The sequence below is a fragment of the Alexandromys fortis genome, unplaced genomic scaffold (genome assembly GCF_014885135.2).
Source record: "Alexandromys fortis isolate MF-2015 unplaced genomic scaffold, M_Fortis_MF-2015_v1.1 scaffold_84, whole genome shotgun sequence".
Taxonomy (NCBI): Eukaryota; Metazoa; Chordata; class Mammalia; order Rodentia; family Cricetidae; genus Alexandromys; species Alexandromys fortis.
In genome coordinates this window covers 7,671,846-7,694,328 of record NW_026068017.1, presented here as the reverse complement: position 1 = coordinate 7,694,328, position 22,483 = coordinate 7,671,846, and the positions used below count along the sequence as shown (strand labels likewise).

Genomic DNA, 22,483 nt, shown 5'->3' with positions numbered 1-22,483 from the left:
CCGGATCTACAGTGCCTACCTTTTGAGCAATCATCTTGGCTACCACATCCCGGGCATGCACATCAATGGTGCATATGGTCATGATCTTCTGCCTGTCCCCCTTGGAGAGCTGGCCAATTAGCATGGTGATAAGGGTTTTGAGCTGGGCCACTTGCTTCTTGTAATAGTCCTTCATGGCATTCTCATAGCCTTCCTCCAGTCTGGCAAATGTGATGCCCACCTCTGTCGTCCACCAGATCTGAGTGCAGGTCAGCGCTACCTTTGGCACCAAGAGCTGCTTAGTCAAAGCTGTTACCAGGGCTCGTTTCCAAGCAACCCACTCACGGCACAGCAAGAGTTCAGGATGCGACTGTGTGGGTGACAGGCCCCTTCCCTCCCTCTTCCCTGATCATTGACTAAGGCAACCATATGCTCCAAGTCCTCAGAGATGTGAACTAATTACAACACAAACAAGAAGAGCACATTCTGCTCCTGGAAGATGGATCGCGGCTGAGAACAGCCAAAGGCTGGCTCTGCCTGATGTCTCGGTTTCTAGGAATAGCTACAGGCATCGTTCACCTCTCCCTTCCCAGAGATGGCACCTCTGTCACATGTGGGAGGACAACACACCGCCTGAGCATCTCAGTGACACTCAGCCTTTGGTCCTTTAGCAGCCCGAGTACTCTAGTTCAGTGGTCCACATTTGCTTGTTCTTCCTATTTCTACCACATCTTTAACTTCTCAAAAATCTGTAACCGGAAAATGACTACTTGTGAAGGTCAAGTGGATAACATCACAATCTAATGTGGTCATTAGGCTTGTATTTTTCAGATATTAAAAGTAAACATGGAAAAAGAGATTAAAATCAACACTTCCCCTGTTGGCTGTGAACGTGGACACACATCCTTCTGAGTACTTATAGTGGAGGATTTAACGGTATTGTTCATCTGTAGATCCTTTAGACCTTGAGACATTGTTCTAGATGCTATATATTTAATAGCAGGGAGCATCACATTGTTTAAATTTTGGCTCTGAATTCTAACGCAGGACTTGTGCTATGAGAAAAACCCGTAATTATTCCTTTCATGAAACAGGAATAGTTGCTGTAAGCAGTCCCGTTCATTAGGTTGCCTGTGTCTTCCTAGGAGATTGTGTCCTACTGGAGAACCTCAGAGAAAGGCCTTCTGTATTGGCGCTTTATCAGACAGGTCGATGGGACTCATTTCTCTCTACAGCCCTATTGCTCCGTCCTCTCTGTACTCACTCAGTCCTTTCTGCCTTTTTCACACCCTCCATCCCACTTCCATGTGGCCTGGTCCATGGCACTCTGCTGAAAGGGCCTCATCAAACCATCCGGGGACAGACTTTATCTTGTTTTGCTTGATCTTGTAGAAGTCACTAAAAATTTGTTACCATTCTTCTGCTACCAACAGCTTGATTTTCATTTCATGATGACCCGGACCTGTCTTTTAAGAAGATTCCTTGTTCCTTTTTCTTCTTGGCCCCTTCTACCTCCTTAGGCTCTTGGTGATGCTGGGGGTTCTGTGTTATACCCTTTCCTCATTTCATCAAATTCCCATAGTCACTCTGACCTGATCCTATGGCTTCAATTGCAACTTCTTGTCTGCAGCCCTCAGATGAACCAGCTCTAGTACTGCCCTGTCACTAGAGGGCAGGAAGCATATGCTGCGGCCAGAGACATTAAAGTCTTTTGTCTTTTAAATGGAGACCCTCTTGAGAAACACAGGCAGAATTCAGTTAAAATTTGGGATCCAGACAGTCTCCCTAATGTGGTCCCTAAGAACCAGCTTCCAGTTTCCCGGATAGATTCCATCAGCTGCTTCCTGCTCCCTCCTCTCTTAGCCTTGCTTCACAGTTCACTTTTGCTTCTGAACCTTTGCCTATGCTCTTTCCTATATGAGGTGCCAAGCCGCTCCTTATTTAGCTCCCTAACTCCTGCTTCAAATCTTGGCTTAAATCTATCCCCAGGAACATAAATCTATCCTCAGGCCTCACTAGCAAGTTGTCTAGGCCCAGGGAGCCAGGCCTATCTGGGATCACTCTAGCCATATTTTACAAGTGACTGGGCTCTACAGGAGCCTGTAAACTCCAGCAGGGCAGTTTGCCACATCTTGTCTCCCCACCAGGCTTCCCCTCTCATAGTCAGCAAAGAGGGGCACACACAGTGTAAGGGGACTCCAAGGCTTTGTTTGTGTCTTCCTACAGTCAATGATACAGATCCATAACCCAAATTCTCCAAAGCAGTGACAGAATTCAGTCATGGCTGTCAGTGCTTCTGCTCTGTCTTCTGGCCCTCACAATGATCTAGTAGGACTCAAGTCCCAAAGCCCTTCCTATGGAGAGGCACTGGGGTGGTTAGCTTGAGGCCCTTCAGCCTCAGAAGGCCCACACAGGCTATTGGAGGAGAAAGACAGATGAGGATAGGGCCAGGATGGTCCAACTGGAAAAATACCTGAGCTGGGTAATCAAACAGCCACTGTTCCCTGGATTTTTCCTCGTAGGCAGTTACGGCTTCTGTCATCTCGTGCCTCACGGTGGCTTTCATGTGACGAAGCACGTGGTTCAACCATATTTCAACCTGGAAGAAGAGCTCTGTCTTAGACACCACAAAGCTCAGAAAGTTTGATTGATACTGTTTTCTTTCACTCAGCCTGAGGGAGCGAAGACAAAGGAGCTCCAGCATGGTGCGCAAACCAGATGCCAGAAGGCAAGGGCAGACGTTTTTGCACTTAAAAGCTGGGGTGTGAAGAGTGGGAGCTAACGTGGAACACAGAAAAGGGGACAACAGGTGAAGGGGTGGTAGGATGCTAATTAGAGCTCATACAAAGAACCCCAAATCTGGATTGAGGCAGATTTAGTTAAGTTGATTCTCATGGATTTGTCTACGTAGCATAGAAAAAAGTTAGTTAGGTTTGAGTTTCTCCATTGAATGCTTTCTGGACTTAGTCTATTAAATGAACATATTCTGAATTGAAAACTCAAGGTTGTCAGCCACCTGCATCTAACAGAACCTTGGATTCTTTTCTGATAAGAGAGTTTCTCTCCAAGCCTTATGAGGGAAGGTAGACATTTCTGGAAGCCCATCTTGTTCAGGCCTTATCTGCATGGGGATAGAGCCCCCGGGAACGATACTTGGCTGAATTGCTGTGAATAATTTTGTTTCAGGGGTGCTGAAGGATTGGGGGGGGGTGTAAGGATGGAACTGTCCCATGGTTTGTGTGCCTGTTGGATGTGGGGGGCTGGAGGTACGGTGGGACTTCCTCGAGCAGTGGTAGATAATCGGTCCTCTGAGGAAAAGAAAGGAAATGACCCTGGGGTGTATTTGCAAAGAGTGGAGACATCTCAGAAAAGGACAATTCTTCCTGAAGAAGGTGTCCAAGTTTCAGATTCCCCCGTGGGGCGCTCCAGGGGTTGCCATCTTAATATTCCCTGCGTTGTCAATCATCTTGCAATCCCCTCACAGCTGACTGCAGTGACTGTATGCATTTTATTCCTCCCAGCACTGGTCTCTACTAAATAAGGAAATAGCAATGCTGACATATGTTTTTCTCAGAGAGGAAGGCCCCAGAGGAGCTCCAGTGCGGACCCCTAGCAAGGAAAGCTGCTTCTTCAGGTTCCAGGCTCTAGCCTGAGGGAAACTGATTTTTACTGAATTTGGTTTGGAGGGGAAGGGATGGGTGAGATGTGATTGGGGGAAAGGACTGTCACTCACCTGCCCACTGCAGTCACAGGGTTCACTGAAGGCCACATATTCCTCTTCTTTGCTGTACATGCCAAGACTGGTCTTGGTTGGGTTCTTACTGGTGTCTAACTGGAACTGCATTTTGGCCATGTTGTCAAAGAGCTTGGAAAGGTGGCGTTGAACCTGAGAAGGGAAACCAGGGCAAAGGATTCAAGAGGATGCACAGGGAGCTGATCATAGTTATTGCTGTAGTCTGCCAGGTAGCAATTCTTACAGGACACAGAAGGGCGAATGCTTAGCCTGTGGGAAGAAGGTTACAGCGATCATGGAATAGGAGCGTGAAGATAGGAACCACGTGAACAGACACAACCAAAGGAATAAAAATGAGCAGGAACAGTGCCACCACTGTCGTTCCATCCCTGGAGCCAGCGTCCTCTCCTGGAAGTAAACAGGATCAAACCGGAACGAGTGCAAGTAAAAACACTGGTGCATTTGAGATTTTGAAAAGAGAAATAAACTATCACTTGGTTTTGCTTTCATTTAAACACAAGAAACACAAGGTCTGTAAACCATGGGATAAAAGATTGGCTGGTGATGGAGGAAGGTAAGGGCTAGAGTTCATGGGCCAAGCAGTTCTTTAAATGAATACAGTTTGTGTGTTGTTATTTCGGGCATGAGCTAGCCAAGCGGCCGGGGTGTTGGGGATGCAGCCCCGCCGCTCCTTATTTCAACAGGCTGGCAGGGAAACAAAGGGAGCAAATGCGAAGTCAATTTACAACGTATTAACAGCACTCAGGGGCTCCACTGACACAGAAAACTAAGAGCAGTGCAGAAGTTCTGAAGAATGCCAAGGAGACAGACCAAGAGCTAAGTCTACACTCGGAGAAGAGGGTGCCTGCAGCCCAAAGGAGCAAAGCCCATTTCCAGATGTTTGATGAACTCAACAGGAATGGGGCCACTCAATGGAGTAGAAATTCTCTCAAACAGTGGGAGAAAACTGTCAAGATGACAGAAGCCATGGTTTCCAGAGAGGGGAAAAGCATCAAGTGTCACAGAAAAATAGCAAAAGAAAGCAAATACATAAACAAAGATATATATTGAGCATTATTAACATAAATGTGGATTTCTACAGACATATAGAGAAAAAGAGATTCCTATTCTGATGATTTCTACATGAATCCATTTACTCACACAAAGAAGGGGGTTAGAAAATATCTTTACTGTGCTTCACTCTCTAGGGTATGGAAAGGGGTGGATTATTGAAAGATTTACTAGAACCAAATGAGAAGCAAATCAAAAGAAATATGTAAGAATGAGTGCCGTGGGTGCTAAAGGTATAGAAAGAATGGAGGTGATCTGACCCTTCTACAAGCAGAATTAGTACAACTGTAAACAGAAGGTTGATGCCTGGGCTACTTGGAAAATAATTCAGTCCACAGGATAAAGACAGAAGGACCACAAACGCAACGGCAATGTCTTTTTAATATTTGATTCTTCTTAACAAGTGGAGTAAGACCTGCTGGAGCTGCTTTTTGGCTCTGCTGGAGGAGCGCTCATCCATGGCTGGTGGCGATGCCAAGGGGACAGTTCCTGTGCAGCGAAGCATTGGAGTGCTAACAAGGCTTCTGTTTGTTTACTCTTTGAGCCAGAATTCTCTAGGAATATCTCTAGATCTAGAAGACAGGTCTCCAAAACACAAGGTTACCTAACGCCACCTTATTTGATTGGAAAATAATAGCCATCGAATGGCCAGACTATGACATACCAGCATAGAGTATGATGCAAATATTGAAATGGAGAGAGCTTGGATTAATATGGAATGATTTCTAAGGTATAAAATAGAAGAGGAAGAGGAGGAGGAGGAAGAAGAAGAAAAAAGAAAGAAGGAAAAAAGAAAGAAAGAAAGAAAGAAAGAAAGAAAGAAAGAAAGAAAACAAGCAAGCAAGCAGGACAAAACTAATACTGGAAATGCCTACAATTCCAGTAGGCAGAGAGAGGCAGGAGGATCACAGGTTTAAGGTCAGCTTGGACCACACAGAAGATTCTGCTGCCCCATAAAAACAAAATTCAAACAGATACTGCAACCCGCTACCTTTTGTGTGGGAAAGAAGGGGTGATGAGGGAACATATCTGACTGGATACAAATCTTTCCTGCCTGTTTGTGCAAAGATGAACATAGGCAAGACAAATCAAGACCTAATGAAACTGTCTATGGGGAAGAGGGAGGGCAGACAGTGGTGGTGGGAAATAAGCAGAGGAAGAAGGGACAGTTCTCGGAGACACATAGCTTTCGACTTGGTTTGGCTCTTAGAATCAAGGAAGTCTTCTACATAAAGAGTATAGATGTTTGAAAATAACCAGCCTAAATCAGAAAAAAAAAAAACAGAAAAAGGAGAAACAAATAAACCTCTTTGAACTTCAAATGAATGAATGACAAAGTCACACAGAAGGGAAGAAAGAGATTCAGCCAAGTGACTTGTCACTCCAGTGTTTGGGCTGCATATCTTCAGTCTGAGGCAAAATCAAAGATCTCCAAACTCATCCCAGCATGGGAGCAGAGGGAGCACCCCAGCATTTCGGAGGAGATGCAGGCTGCGTGGTCCACGAGATCACACCCTCTCATAATGTGGAGTCACTTGGGAAAGCCTTTCAAAGGCAAAGCCTGCAGACCCATGTGGATTCAGGCAACCAGATGTTCTGGAGACCGAGAGAGGGGCTGTGTTTGTAACAGATCGCCGACAGGGTTCTGCCACTTCTTCAAGTTGAGGACCAGTGCCTGTTGGCACAAACACCAAAGGAGCATTACCTTGTGGTTCAAACACTGATCACGTAAGGTAGCAGACTCCACTTTGACAGATAAAAACTTGTGAAGAAGGAATAGCCTATCTGGCCAGTAAGGGACTGGAATTAAAGGAGAAAACTCAGTGTGGAATTCCTCACTATGCTTTTTTGATCAAAACACCCTAAGGCCCAATCAATAATGTCTCAACTTAACAAACCTTGTAGAAACTATTGGTATAATTTTTCTTATTTGTAATTGACACAAATGTACATAATCACTGTATGGATTTATGGGGTCTTGCATGACACTTTAATACATCTATGTAACAAATATGATCAGGTCAGGGTGATCGAAACATCTATCATATCAAACAATTTGTTCTTTCTTATATTGGGATTATTGAAATTCTATTAAGTTTTCTTGAAATATGTAAACTGTTGTGTACTACCGTTATCTTACTGTGCTATAAAATCTTCCAAGTTATCCAATCACGCCTAATATAGTACCCATTACACACACTAGCCATCCCCTCTACCTCTCTGGTAACCAACGGCCTTCTCTCTACTTCTGTGAGATCAACTTCAGCTTCCCCGTGTGACAATTGTCTTTCCATGATGGATTTCTCTCAGTTCATATCATATCCTCCAGCGCCATGCATGCCCTCCGACCAGTGACAGAACGCCAGGCTTCTTTATATGGATGTCACTGTTGACCATGATTGACTGGATGGCTCTTCAGAACCAGGTCGAAGGCATTCTTGATACAGGCTTAACTTCATGCTCTTTTGCCACTCCATTTCTGTTTCAGCTGCTGGAGAAGAGGTGGTGTGTGTTTGTGTGTGTGTGTGTGTGTGTGTGTGCACGTGTGTGTGTGTAAAAGCTGAAGGAGGCAGAGATCCCTAAAGCAACCTGGTTCTGAAATGCTTGTCTCCTTTCTGAGCGTAGGCTCCTGCTGGGTGTGCCCCAGCCCTTCGGATTGTTTGAAAGATGCTGCCCAGCTTACCTGTTGTGGGGCTGTGCCATTAGAAAGGATGTCCAGCAGATCAGAGGAGGACAGGAAGTAAAACCGAGGAAAGGCAAGTCTCTTGGTGTCTAGGTACTCGGCTAGGGCTTTTTCGCAGAGGCACAACCTGAGGGCACAGAACACAGGTTCTCCTAGTTTAGTATAAGGAGTACAATTGGCCCTGAGCTACACATGCATTACCTACATACAAACACAGGCAGTCCTCGGTGTCTGTAAATTCCCCTTCTGAGGGTTAAAGAACTACAGATTAAAAATATTTGGGAACATTTTTCATGCGTTTTTAAACACACACAAACATTTTTGGTCATCAATCCCTAAATAATACAACATAACCATTTACAAAGCATTTGTTTTGAGTTAGGTATTGTAGATAGGCTAGAAGGGACGTGTAAGCCATGGGAAAACTGCACAGGTTATATAGGCTAGAAGTGACGTATAAGCCACGGGAGGACTGCACAGGTTATATGCAACAGTATTTTGCATAAGGAACTTGCAGCTTGTGAACTTCTGTATATCTGCAGGTTTGTCTCAGCAGCAATTCTAAGTGGAAGACTGAAGGATGACTGTATTTGCCATATATGGGATATTTTCAGATTTAAGAACAACAAAGACCTAGAGATATTTGTAAACGGACATTTCTGTTCACATCTGTATCAAAACTCCTGATGGTAGCATACTCTATATTACCCAGCCCACAGGGAAAGCAAAGGCCAAGCATGCTCTCATTGACAGGCAGTTAATAAAGGTCAGAGACAGAGAAGGAAAGTTTGCATCCTCCCACCGCCAGGCTGGCAAGCCCATCTACCTGCTCTGAAGATCCTCCAGCTTGTCATAGAGGCCTGGCTTATTCGTGGCTTCTACCACATTTGGGGTTTTCTCAACATCACAGGCCAGCTTTCTGAAGTCAGAGTCAATGCCTTCAAATCTCTTAGAGTCCTAGAGATGAAGCATATAGAAAATAATAATCAATATTTGTCTCAGCTTGGCCCTTTCAGTCATTTGAGGGCAGAAATCAGTCCATTCCCAAGAAGAGACATTTGGACATGTTAAAATTGGTACCCTTTTTCTTTTGTTTATACAGGTGACCTGCCAAGCAATATTTTCTGTACAAGAAGCTAAAGTATTTTAAAAGAAAAATTTTAATTATTTAATTCACTTAAAAAGTGCAAGAGACTTTAATTAGGAAGGAGAAAGAAATGTAAATAAGAAAGGGTAAACTATATCTCAAGGAGTGATAATGAATAGTAATTTAACTATCTGCCCATACATACCTATAACGTAGTTTAAATGAAATTTTCCCATATGAGCCAACAATGCTCACCCCAGAAGCCATAGACTATCTAACAAAACCCCCAATACCAGGCATGAGAAGCCCTTTTTTGAGTTGGTCAGGGTTGTCCAAGAAACTCGGTAAACATTACAGTCATTTTTGTAGATGCCTTAGGTTGCCCTCTCCCCCTCTAGAGGTAGATGATAAACCCTTATTGCTAAAGACACCATGACCTTCAGATACAGGGTTTTGAAGTGAATCTGACTCAAAAGCCTCCTCTTTGAGGACTAGCCTTCATGGTACCAGAAGGTGCTGTATTAGTTCCCAAGGGAGGGCAGAAATCAGCCATTCTACTCAGAGATGGCCCTTATGAGCTCCAATAACAACCAACATGGTACTACAACCTTAAACATGCAGTAGTGGCGAGAATACCTTGGCAGTAACCAATAGCTCCTTAGTGGGACTTAAGACCCATTCAAAATAAGGAAACCATGTGTGGTACTGGAAACCTAGTCACCTATTCATGGCTAATGAAGTCATGGATCTCAGAGGAGAACCTACAACTACTACTTTACTAAACCTACACAATCCATCCCTACATTCTTAATAAATATCCTTATACCACTAGTAAGTGTAGTTCTCACCTCTCATCAAGGAAACTTCTCTTGGCAACATATGGAGACCTTTAGAGAGAGTCACTACTGATAAAATGCAGATTTGTGGAGCCCAGGCCCAGTGTATACATTGTTAACACAAATCCTGCACTTACAGCTCTGGGATTATTGTGAAAGGTATGTGTGTGCACACGTGTGTGAAAAGGACCAGAGGAACAGGGGATTTGTTTGAGGCTTGGAAATAAAAATTAAAATGTAATAATAATAAACCTATCAGTTTATCATAATACCATGTTTGTTTTTTTTTCTTCCGAGACAGGGTTTCGCTGTGGTTTTGGAGCCTGTCCTAGAACTAGCTCTTGTAGACCAGGCTGGTCTCGAACTCACAGAGATCCGCCTGCCTCTGCCTCCTGAGTGCTGGGATTAAAGGCGTGCGCCACCACCGCCGGCAATACCATGTTTTTAATCTAAAATAATTTACCCAAAATCTCAAACCACTACAATAAAAACACAGGTAGCATCCTTTTGCTTTCCTTTCAACCTCCAGATTGCTACTGTGTGACCAAACAGAGCTCATCAGTGTTCCCACATCTACTTCTGCATCTGGTTTCCTTTGGTCTTACAGGTCATGCAGCGTAATAGAAGCTCATGTGTGCTCATGCAAGAGCAAAAGTCAAAAAGCAAATAACACACATGATCACTAAGGAAGTCTCAGGGACTCTCCACTATCACTCCAACTGTCCAATAACTGATTCCTAAACCAAGTAGGCAATAGATTGGATGATATATATATATATATATATATATATATATATATAAACTTTTTAATGCCATAATTCTCACTGTGCTAAAATGATCAAGAAACTAAAACATACAAAGGATTTTAGCCTAAATGTGGCACCTGGTGAGAACATATTGTGTTACTAGAAACAGTAATCATAATCTTATATGCTGTGTGCATTGGTTTAATGGACCTTCCAAAGTAGGTGCTAGTACCCGTCGTAACTTACATATGAGGAAATCAAGGTGTGAAGACATTAAGTAGATAACTTGCCCATCATGGGAGAATTAGAGTGGAGGCCTAGGCCTGCTACCCTGCCCTCTGTAACCCGTACCCATCACCCAAGATGATCAAAAGACAAGAGAGGTGGGGAACATACTTTAAAATCCCCTCTCAAGGCAGTGTTTTGCTTTGCCTGAAAACGAAATGGCATCAAGGTGACAGAAGCAGATTCATACCTGGCATGAATGTTCAAATAAAAAGAGCCAATCAGAGAACTGTAATTACTCTGGAAGCAATTATGGAAAAAAAAAACTGAGTGCATACATGCACAAAAGTTGGGAAATAGTCTTAATGGAAGAAAATAGTTACTAGTTAGGGCATACTGAGACCGAACTCTTTTCTGTTATGCTTTTAATAGGAAGGAATGGCAGGCATTTACAGGTTCTGTGCACAAACCTGCAGCACTATCCAGAGACCAGGTTCTTTCACATTTTTCATAAGAGGCTCTCAGACACCTTTTAAGGTCTCTCCCAAAGTCTCCACCTATGTCCTCACCCCTTCTAATTAAACTTATTCTTCATCAATTGCTGGTGTTTAGGATAAATAAAGTCTGCTGCTGGCTTCCTGACAGCTGCCATACAGAACTGTCCCCCTGTTAGTTTCTGTTGTGAATGCCAACCTTGAAGCCAGCTTATTGCCTGCTAGCATGCTTCTGCAGGATGTGCTGGAGAGCTGCAGTGTTGGATGGCATGTGCTTTAAGTTCTTAACAAGGCCTGGACAACTGGTGACATTTCATCATCAAACTAATTTGTCAGCAAAGAACTGGCTGTACCGAATGGGTACAGAAGATGTCTAGGGCAAAACCAGAGACGGAATTAGAGTCCACTGAGACAGCAGTTGGCTAATGACGCATTAATTAGGGCTAGGGAGAAGGGGCAGGCACAGGGGAGGGTGATAATGGGAGCATATATTTTAGGGAAATCTGCTGTTAATCTTTAGCAGAGAACAAGTATTTCTGCTACTAGCAGAGACATGCTAATACTGATCAAAGGTTTGCTGCATGGCTCACTGCCTGGGGAGAATGACCTTGAACTTGCCTGTTAACAAGACTCAGTTTGTTTGAGTACAGGTGATATGAGACCTATGAAGTGACCCTTAAGGAGCCATTCCCAAGCCTCAGTAGCTGGAATCTTCTATTGCTTTTCTCACACACACTTGAAAAATAGGAGTAAATCGCTCCTTTTCTTTCTCCTTCTCATGTCAAGGCAAACTGTTTGCAAACATGCTAGCACATTTTTGGTGATGGTTCAGGTCAGCGAGGAGCAGAGAAAAGAACCCCAACACTTCGGGTGGGAAGGTCCTCACCTGAACCAGACACTAGGGTAGCATAGGATTACCTGTGGTAGCTGAGCCCGGATGTCTTCAGAGCCAATGAATATGCTCTCCAGGTGAGACCAGGTACGCTGCACCTCAAACCAGATGGAGATTACTGAGTCAGCTGTGGACAGCTTCTTCTGCCAACTTGATACTTCTTCCAGGAAGAAAGCAACGTGTTTGGACATCATCAGGTTCTGAAGTTGCACTTGATTGTCCTCCAGAACCTCGATGAGGTCCTCATCTGACTGCAGCAAGGGTACATGAGTTCGTGTGTGGGGCTCATACTGGAATTCCATGCTGGCCCAGGTGTTCTGCAGTTCGCTTAAGGTCTTCTCCATACCCATCTCTTTCACAGCTCGGTCCACAATGCCCCGGACCTCATCTTTGAAATGGTGAAGCTGGAGCTGCAGGAGGTGAGCCAGTGTGGTGTCCTGATCCATGGTGAAACTCACGCCAGTGGCCTGCATCAGTTGTCTCCAGTGCCGCTCCCGGATGGCAGGGTTCTGCAGCTCCGCCACGGCCCTCAGGGAGGTCAGAGTATTCAACACAGTACTTTCCAGGCCTGTGAATGCATCCCAGGCTCTGAGCTCCTTGTCTAGGTTCCGGATGTGCCGGGTGAACTGCTTGCACTCCAAGTCCATGGCTTCCACACTGATGTCCCTCCAGCTGGTAGCCTCCCAGGCATGGATACTGGAGGTCACCATTCCAATGGTGTCCCAGAGCTCCTTTAGCTGGCAGGCCTCCTTCCTGCACTGCCTCAGCTGCTTATAGTCAGGGACATTGACCTCAAACAGATCAGCTGACTTGGAGATGGTGGCCATGGTGGACTCCATGTGCTCGATCTCCCTGTGCCAGACATCCAGCATGTGATGTGGACCAACGCTATCAAACCTAGGAAGTATAACATATTCCTTTGGTAAGCATGACACACAGGACTCAACTCCTAGAACCCCTAAGGTAGCATCTGCTGAAAGGTTTGGTACCCAGGAGAAGAGGAGAGGCTCCTAACACAGCTTCTCACCCTGGGATAGATGGGGTAGGGTGACCACTAGAAGGAAAAGCCATTCAAGAGCATCAGAGAAGATGATGGGTATTGTGACCCAAGACTCTAATCCTCACACTTGGAAGACAGAGGAAGATCTTGAGTTTGAGGTCAGTGTGGACTCAGCAGTGAGACTCTGTCTCAAAAGATACAACGATCATAAATGAGCAATGTCATGCTTAGACCTCATCTTCAAAATGCTGAAGTTTGCTTTTCACCAAATCTTACTCATTTGATTTTACCATCAGACTCAAGAGTCAGATGCTGGGTTGCAAGTCTGCTAGTTCAGAGGGGTAGAGAGAACACCCAGTTGACCTTCCTCCTCCCTCATCATCCCAGAAGCCTCTCCTCCCTCCTACCATCTCAAACAAATCTGCTCAAACTCAATGTCCCTCCCTTCTACTTCTTGTGTATCCATCCTCTTGACTCCCTCTTACTCTCCATGTTTCTTTAAAAAGTAATCTTAGGTTTACTTCCTGTTAATTGGTTGCTTGCTCCATGTATTGATCTATGGTTGACTCCACCCAATCCTGTCCACAATATTCAAGCAGGAAGCTCCCAGATCAAAGGCATGTGCCAGGGCTGAGACACACCACAACTAGAAACAGGTTTGTCCAGTAAACAGTGCATATCGGGGATTCAGAGCGTGATCAGTTATCCTACAACAGAGCTCTTCTGCTGCACCTGGGCTGCCAACTGCCCCTGAAGCTGCATCTTCACCGATGGCATCCCCTGAGCTCTCACAGTGCCAAGCCCCAGTTGCTTCTATGGCCATTTCATGCCTTCAAAACAAGCGCTGTGTGGGCTACCTTACTGCCAGTGTGAGGTGCAACCTTGGCCACCTCTGGTCCACAACTTCCCAGTGCCAACCTGAGGAAACACTTCCAGGAGATTGCACCTCAGTGATGCTGGTCTCTTCTTAATCACAGCTGATTCTTCAGCCCCAGCTGAGCAGCATCCATTGTTCCAGCAAAACACAGGTTTTACTTTCGTGGTTCTATTCTTTTGACCCTTTATGTTGAGTGCTGAAAGCACACACCCAGTTGGAGTACCTTATCATTGAGTATTAACACTTTGCACAACCACCCACAAGGCAGGCTTCCAGTCATGCTCCTTCCTCAATGAAGAGCCTCACATGTAAAGGAGCTCACACGGTGACCCCAGTTTCAAGGGGCCTCTGCTTTTTCTTCTCTCATCACCAGTTATCTTTCCTCTCCATTCCCAGGCTGAAGCTTTCTGCTTCTGTGTGTTTATAGAGGTAGATATTTAGGGTCCTACCACTTAAAGGAGATGAAACTCTTCCAAACTCTGGATAGGGCCTCACACAAAGGAATGATGAACAGAGAAATGGCTCGTTCCATCTTTTTACTGCGCAGGAGTGTTTACTGACAGGATATGGAAGGGAGGAAGAGGATGATGTGTGGACTCCCTTTTATGAACTGTTCTTTCTTTTACTTGTCTCTAGAAATATCTGCCATAACCGAGGGAAAGAAATTCTAATTTAAACACTCACCTGAACTGCTTGCTCTAACCTCCCACCACCATGCAATGCAGTAACAGTCATGCACACCATTGCACTGGTGCAGCTTAGCTTGGATGCATGTTCTGCAGGCTGTCTGCCTGCTCCTTCTGAATTGGTTTGGGTTTGGGCTATGGCCACCAAGGCGAGTGGCTGAAAACCATGCACAGGTCATGGCTAGCCTTCAGCACAGAATACGAGGGTGGTTTTCAGAGTGGAAAGAGCCTCCTCCTTAGGTTTTTCCTTCCTCCTCTCCAATGAGCAGTAGATAATGGACGACATGGAAGAAATAGAATTGTCTTTGTGACAAGCAAGAAAGATCACCAAGGCACAAAGAGTCTTCTGGTTGGTTGTTTTTGTTTTTTCTTGCAGAGATGAACTGTTGGTGTCTGTGAACTCTACTTATTCTCTGGTCTACAGTAAATTTAGAATGTTCAATTGACTACTTGGTGTTGGAAGAAGATCTACGAAATTCAGAAAAACTAAAAAAAAATAAAAGAGCCCACATCCCATTTAATTCATCATGGTGCGTGGTTCAGAAAGAAACTACCAGACAAGATGTGAGTTAGGGGCATTTACAGGGCACAGAAGGCAATAGCATGTTCTGTTTTTCCTCATCACACAAACATCCAGAAATTGACAATGGTTTCTTAAATGTGTTGTTGGTATAATTTGTTTATTGTTTGAATTTGTGGAAGACCTTTTCCTGTATCTGATCATGCATGAACACCAATTTCGAGTAAGTTTGGAGGGCATCTCTACACATGAGAGCAGGCAGCAATTTCAAACATTTAGAATAAAATCGGCATCGTGGTATGTGCCAATAATCTCACCACTCAGGAGGCTGAGATAAGAGGCTCCTGGGGTACTATATAACAAGCCTCTGTTTCAAAACCATTCCTTTATGCCAACTTGTCAAGATATTCATAAACTTTACACATGTTCTAACAATGAAGCATTTTTCCAAACCACAGAAAGAAGAGAGTTTAAAAACAAGAAAGTCACAGAGGGGAAGGGCACACTGGGTCTTTGAAACTGAAATAAAGATGTGATGAGTATCTTAAAACGAAGGGTGAATGTCTGCAGAAATAAAACTACAATTATGCAATGGAAATACATTGCTCAACCGTGAGCTTATAGAGAGAGAAGAGGAGGAGCCCCTTCTGACTCTTGTGGAGCTAGCCACCGGGAAATGCCAACCACAGCATTGCAGCTGGATGGAGAATAAAGACTAACCTATGCCTGCACAATAACCTTCCAGCACACAAAACTCGAGGTGCCCACCCTGAACTGTGGATTCCCTAGTCCTGCACACTCTGTGCTATCCCATTTAGGTACCAATATCCACCTAGTTGTCCTAGCTACAAGATGGAGAAGCATCCCATACTGTCTTCCCTCAGTTCCTGTTGATTCTCCTGCTTCTCAAACTGCAGTCTTGGCCATTGATTGCTTCTGTTCCGGCATTACCACTTTGATTCATGGCTGTTATGCCCTCTCATTTGAGACCTGGTCTTCAGTCCGTCCTGCTCCATGCGAAAGGAGGAGTAATAATAGAGACAACTTTCCAATATTCAATGCTGTAATGTATATCTTCTATCCTATGGTGGCACAAAAGCAATACTAATTTAGTTGCACTACAATTTGGAATGTGAATTTCACTTTCCTTTTGGGCTAGCAATAGGCTTGCAGTTCAATCCTCCTTCATGATGCCAGAGATCAGGTACCAGAAACCAGGCATGGGATCATGAGAGGCACAGCTGACCTACAGTGTCCTACTGTGTTGCTAGTTGTGGTATTTGGTAGGTCAGGTACATCAAACATGGTCAGAACGAAGCCCATTGCACATCTGTAAGGCTGTGCTTCCAGATGCCGACTTCTGAGCCAGGGTCACCTGGACCTCTCTGTCTATCCTCAGGCTCCAGCTCCTGCATCTCAGCTGCACTCTGTGTCTCACTTGGTGTACCCTCATGTCCCAGCTGCTGCATCTCAGCTGTACTAAATCCATGTCTCACTTTCTACCCTCATGTTACAGCTCCTGCATCTCAGCTACACTCTGTGTCTCTCACCCTCTCTACCCTCATGCCCTAGCTCCTGCATCTCAGCTGTACTCACTCCATGTCTTAAACTTCCAGTCATTTGCCCCTTTTCCCGTGATTATTTTTTATGGAACATCTTTGCCTTCCAGTCCAGTTATTAATCACCAATGTAACTTGTGTTATTGGCTCAATTGCCACTGTCCCTACGATGTGTCAGCAACTTCAGTTAAAGATGATACCAAGAATGTGTCTTATTACTCAATTTTGAAATTACCCCTAAGGCCATAAGTTGTTGATGTCAGGGGTTGTATATTTCTGAAAAATTCTACTATCCTTATAATTCTTAGCTCGCTCCACTGTTGAGGCCAAGCCCCTACCCCTCTACTCTACAGAATTCTAAATCATACAGATGAGTTAGGTTAACTGGTAAGTCAGGCAAGCTGAACCAATGCTATATCTTAATGTAGGATATTGCTATGTCCCTACCACTAACTGAATGACCCAAATAGCTCTGTTCTCCAGCTTTAGAAGTGACAATAGGTACTTCACAAGCAGGACCTATGGGTGCCCATCCCTCATGCTCCCGTGTCAGGCTGTTGTCAGGCTGTTAGGAAAACCTGTTTTTTTCCTGTTGCCGTCATGCACAGCTTCTAACGAGGGCATCTTCAGGTAGGTTCTGCCAGCTGTTCACAGAATCTGATGGCCAACTGAGAGCCCTAACAGCCTCCCTATGAGTTGGAGCTCATAGGATAGACAGTCTAGGCTGTACATCCTTGGATTACCTTGGCCTTGAAGAAAGTAGGAAGATGCTTATCATGGCTCCATTCTTTAAGGTCAGGAAAATGGTGCTCAAGGTCACAGACAGAACAAGAGAAGGACAGAGCACAGAATATTCCTTTCGGTAGAATCTGGCACAGATTTCAAAAGCAGTAGAGGGTCCTTGAATTCGACTCTGACAGTTTAGTCAATTATTATGAAGCGTGGGGACTCAGCTAAGAAATATGCTGAGCTGTCCTAGAGTTAAGAACTAAAGGAAGCGGGAACATTTGACTCGGGCACGAAGAGGGAATCTAAATTTCAGAAGCCCAACTTCGCACCTCATCTGTCAGATGGCAAGGGCCTAATGAGACACTCATTTTCTCCTTCCCTCTCAAAGACAAGAATGCTAGAAGCTGAGCGTAGCTGGCTCCAGGGTCAGAAACTTGCACTGTTAGAGAAGGCAGCAGGGGCTGGAGGTCTATAAATGATCAAAATGTAAAGGAACAAGTGCTCACTTGAGTCCACATTTTACACACGCACACCGAAGTAAGGAACTAAACAAATAACACACATGTTGGTGTCTGCTAAGGTTCCCTGTAGCAAGAGCCCCACGATTCCAGAAGAGAAACACGTCAACATTTCAGTGACATTTGTTTTCTCAGGCTGTTGTGAGAGTTCTTTTCCCAGAATTCTCCTCTGAAGATTTGTCTGCATGTGAAACGAACAGATGTGAATCTAGAAAGCCCTGCTAAGAGTAACAGCATCACAGAAGCAGCCAGGAAGGAACACTAAGTAGAAAAAAACAACCACGTACAGAAAGAAAATAAAATAGCCCACCAGCTGGTCAATACACACACACTACACATGAATGTTGGCTGCCTCAAAAAGGACCTCAAAAAGGACACCATGGCTGGTTCCTGTCCCACGGTCACTCTTGGAAGCTATTTCTTTAAGCACCTACGGGATTCATTTGAAGAATTTTAAGTAGCTAGTTGACATAAAGGCTTGTTTATGTCTGCTTTGCTATGTGCCTATATTACTGACCTGGTTGTGATGAACTTTAGGCCTCTTGAAAACCAACCTCCCTCATGCATGTTGTCTTCTCACAATTTGAATTCAACTTAGAATTTCTGTTCTATACCCAAAGGAGGACCCAAAAGATATGACCTGAACTCTGGAAGAATGTTCTTCCAGTGTATTCCATACATGTTCTTAGCAAGAGACATTTCTTTGGGGGAAAAAGGTATGCTCCACTAAAGAAACTGTAAAGTGCAGAGTCATTTGAAATTCTAGGTCCCTAAATGTTTTCTTCAATGAAAACCAGTTATTGCCCTTCAGGGCAGTGGCTCTCAGTCTTGGTGGCACAGGAACCATTATGTGTGTGTGTGTGTTGGGGCAGGGGTAGGCACTTGATACAGGCACATGGATCCTATCCCTGAAGGTCTAATTTAGTGGGTCTTCAGGACAGGCTGGACACTGCAGGCTTTCAAAGCTCTTTCTGGTGATTGTATGACAGTGTCCTGCTGTAGAGCCACACGCTTTATGCATTCATACTGAATATGGTTTAGACTTCTACTCTTGTTTCTCTCTTAGCCGCTTAGGGTCTTGTGTTTTGTAGATGCAATGCCATTGCCTAGAAGGCAGCACCTGCTTGATAAACATTAGCTGATTGAGTGGTGAGAGCAGGTCTTTACTGAGGGTGAGGATAAAGGGGGAGAGAGATAGACTGACCAGGAGGGAAACACCTGAGGGTTCTTCACCCGGAAGGCTGGTCATAGACACAATGGCGTTAAGACTAGATGATATGACTCAAAGCAACTGGAAGAAAAGATGTCAATTTTTTTATCACAAAAAAGTGAAAAATGTTTGAGATGCAGGATATCCTCAATATTCCAAATTGATCCTTACACAGTGTATAAAGGGGCCAACGCATTATCCTGTGTCTCAGAAGCCATGTAATTATTATCTGTCAACTAAAATTGATTTTTTTAAAAAAAAAAAAGATTAGGCCTAGACATAAGACTTTCAGCGCTAAACCTGGAACAGTGGCCCATCAGGACAGCTGGACACCAACACACTGGGTGCAGCACTGAACCCTTTTAGCAATTACCTTGTTAATTCCAGTAACGACCTATGAGGCGACTACTATCATTATCAGAAGCATAAAGGTATTCACCAATGTGATGTGATAGACACAAAGAGCAGACCTGGAGAAGTTTCTCAGTCCTGCTGTAGGCTTTCTCCATTTGGAGAGTCTTAGTCTGCAGCCACAGTGAGAGACTCAGCCTTGGCAAACAGACCATAGGGCAGGGGCTGAGGGTGAGGGGTGGGGTCCCAAGCTGTTCGACATGACTTTGCCTGTGGGGTGAGACCTGCAGGCTAAACAGTGCTTGGGAAGCTGATGCCCTATAGATCTGAACCCAGGCACATGCTACAGGATACCCTGAATGGCGCTCTTTCCTGAGCTTAAAGTCTTTATGCAAGACCTATGATTATCAACAGAGAGGTAACACAGGATTACCAAGTGCAAAGAAATGCCCTTAGACATTAACTTTTACTAAATCTTAAACCACTCAAATCTTTCCAACATTATTTAAACACTCTAGCAGCCAGTTCTAAAAATATGTGTGTGTGTGTGGGGGGGGGGGACATGGCCAAGGGATATGTGTCTCTGTGTTTTCTAGCAACCATTTTTAAACCCCTGCAAAGAACAGAAGTCCGGGGATTCAGAATTCTGACTGCAGAAACCCTAATCATTTCACCATAGTTCCCTGATGAGCCCTTATGATTCCCTCATTAACCCCGGGGCACAAGAAGCTTCTAACTCTTTCTTGAAGGGAGGGTGGTTGTCTAGCCTTTTGCCATTCAGACAATCCTAAGACTCTGTCCAGCCCAGGACTGCACTGTCACCAAATTATCCGCACAGAGGGAAGGACTGGTAACAAGCTTTTATCTGCCGCAAGAGCCGAAGCAGAGACTCGAGAAGAAGAACATCACCCCGATCCACACCTGAAGGGGGCTTCTTTGCGGAACCTCTCCCGGAATTGCTGCTGCTGGGTGTCAAAGGCTGTGCATCTCTGGCGGAGGAGAGTCACTTCATTTGCCTGCAGCGGGGCCACCTGCTGCCTCACAGTGGTGGCCATCTTCTTCGTGTTCTTCCACTTCTCCGGAAGCTCCTGTAAAGAAGACCCGGGAGTGCTCACACCTATGTTTCTCTCCCCTCCCCTATAGGCAGAGACTGGGCACCACTCTGGGCTCCACCCCCCGCGGTAGAGCCCCCCGGGGATGGACCGGTGCCCTTTTTAATTGTGCATCACCCTACTCTTCCTCAGCTTACCTCTCTGATTTTCTTCTCTCTCCGTGGTCACATACTTTAGACTCAGCACTACCCTTAGCCCCTTCAACCTCTGACCTGGTAACCCTTGCCCTTCTCTATAGTCCTCAAGGGGGCTTGCTTATTTTCTTGAGTTCCTGCCATTTCTCTCAATCCTTCTTAAAATCATTAAGATATTTTTGTTTCCCCCAAATCAAACACTTGGCCTAACCTTTTGTCAGAGAGTGGGAATGGGGCAGGGGAAATGAACTTAGTTAGAGAGGACCTTTTGGCAACTTGCTATAAGCCAGCTTTATTTGAGAAGAGGGAACCTTAACTGAGAAAATGCCTCCACAAGATGGGCTTGTGGGCAAGTCTGTGGGACATTTTCTTAATTATGAATATAGGATGGTCCCCTGTACGCTGTGCTGATTCTGAGCAAATGATACTATCTGGTACAAACAAACAAACAAACAAACAAACAAGAAAAGGCCTAGGAAGTCAGGGAACAAGCCAGTAAGTAGCATGCTGTTATGGTCTTTGCTTTAATTCCCACCTCTAGTTCCTGCCTTGAGTTCCTGCCCTGACTTCCCTGGGTGATGGAGTGTGACCTGAGAGTTGTAAGATGAAATAAACCCTCACCTGGGCTACATAGAAACACCTAATTTCAAATAAAATGACTTATCTTTAAATCTGGGGTAAAATCTGCATATCTGTGAGTTCTGTCACTACAGTTTTCAGTATTTTAACCATTTCCAAAATGCTAGACATTACTCATGTGTTACACATTGTAGTTCTAAGACACAGACCTTAGGCCTGCACTCATCACTGAGCCATTCTCTGTTTACTTCGACGCCACCTTCTACCCCACCGTGAAATCCTAAGCCACCCCTTCTGAGCCTCATAAGGACTAGTCCGATGCACTGACCTCCAGTTGCTTAAACACGGCTTCCGGCAGCTCCTGTTCATAGGACTTCAGCAGTTCAATCGTTTGCTTCAGGGGCTCAAACATGTCATCCGTGCTGCTTTGCCGTTCTTTAAGGGTGACAAGGTGTCCCATGATCTCCACCAATCCTTGGAAATCTCCTCTCTCCACTTTCTTGAGCAAGCCACTCTCTGTGTTCTTTATGAATGCCTCAAGGTCAGCCAGGCTGAATGAACACAAAGCATAGGGTCATGGGGAAGGATGCTCACATCTCTAGCAGCGGCGATGGTGGATGAAAGCTCACCATGGACCAGGCACTTCAAGGGATTAGCCTTTTGATTAATGTGGCTTTCTTCACCAGTGTGCGAGTTGTGAAAGATGAGGGCAGCCCTGGCCCCTCAGCAGACGTGACATGTGAATGGAGTATGTCCTCCTAGGAAGGATCTTGGACCAGAAAAAGGATGTGAGTGGGGCGACTTAGGTTAGGTCTCTGGACTAGTTACTACTTCTATGTCAATAATAACTCACGTTTGATCATATACTGTGGCAAGATGCTATCATCTGGAAAGTCAGGCAAGCATAAACAGAAAGTTTTCATGATGTTTTCAGAACTTCAATCTGAAATAATTTCAAGTCATTAACATTTTAAAGGCAAAAATGAGGGCTGGGCATGGCGGTGTACATTCTAGTACTCAAGAGTCTGATGCAGATGGGTCTCTGTGAGTTTGCAGCCAGCCTTGCCCATATAGTGAGATCCAGGAGAGCCAGGGCTTTCTCAGTTATTAGACTTGTCATGATGGCCAAGGCACTTAACATCTCAAGTCCCCAGTTTCCTTGACCTAGAAGACTGGAAGACGGCTCTCTCACCAGCTGTTATGACAGTTACGTGAGATGCATCCTGCAATTCAGCAATCGTTCAGTGAGCATCCATCAGGAGCCCTGCCAAGTTTCCAGGGGCTGAGAGTAGAATGACAGAGAAGAGGAGCAAAGTCCCCGCATGTATGAAGCTTGCATAGAAGCCAGTCAAGGGAATGGGAAGCAAACGGATGACATACACTGTACAGCTTCTCACAGAGATGAAAAGGTGCTGGAGAAGATCAGGATAAAGGGATGGAGACTCAAACCAAGGCTTGACGT

General features: G+C 44.9%; 1 protein-coding gene across 1 annotated transcript in view; it reads right to left on the bottom strand.

The window, feature by feature from the left end:
• Dnah9 (dynein axonemal heavy chain 9) overlaps nucleotides 1-22,483 on the bottom strand; it is a 328,862-nt gene that overhangs the window by 242,242 nt on the left and 64,137 nt on the right. The window contains 8 exon segments of the mRNA XM_050162584.1: nucleotides 20-259; nucleotides 2,453-2,578; nucleotides 3,713-3,865; nucleotides 7,467-7,593; nucleotides 8,293-8,423; nucleotides 11,773-12,643; nucleotides 20,118-20,284; nucleotides 21,350-21,572. Coding sequence (XP_050018541.1) covers nucleotides 20-259; nucleotides 2,453-2,578; nucleotides 3,713-3,865; nucleotides 7,467-7,593; nucleotides 8,293-8,423; nucleotides 11,773-12,643; nucleotides 20,118-20,284; nucleotides 21,350-21,572 — 2,038 coding nt within the window.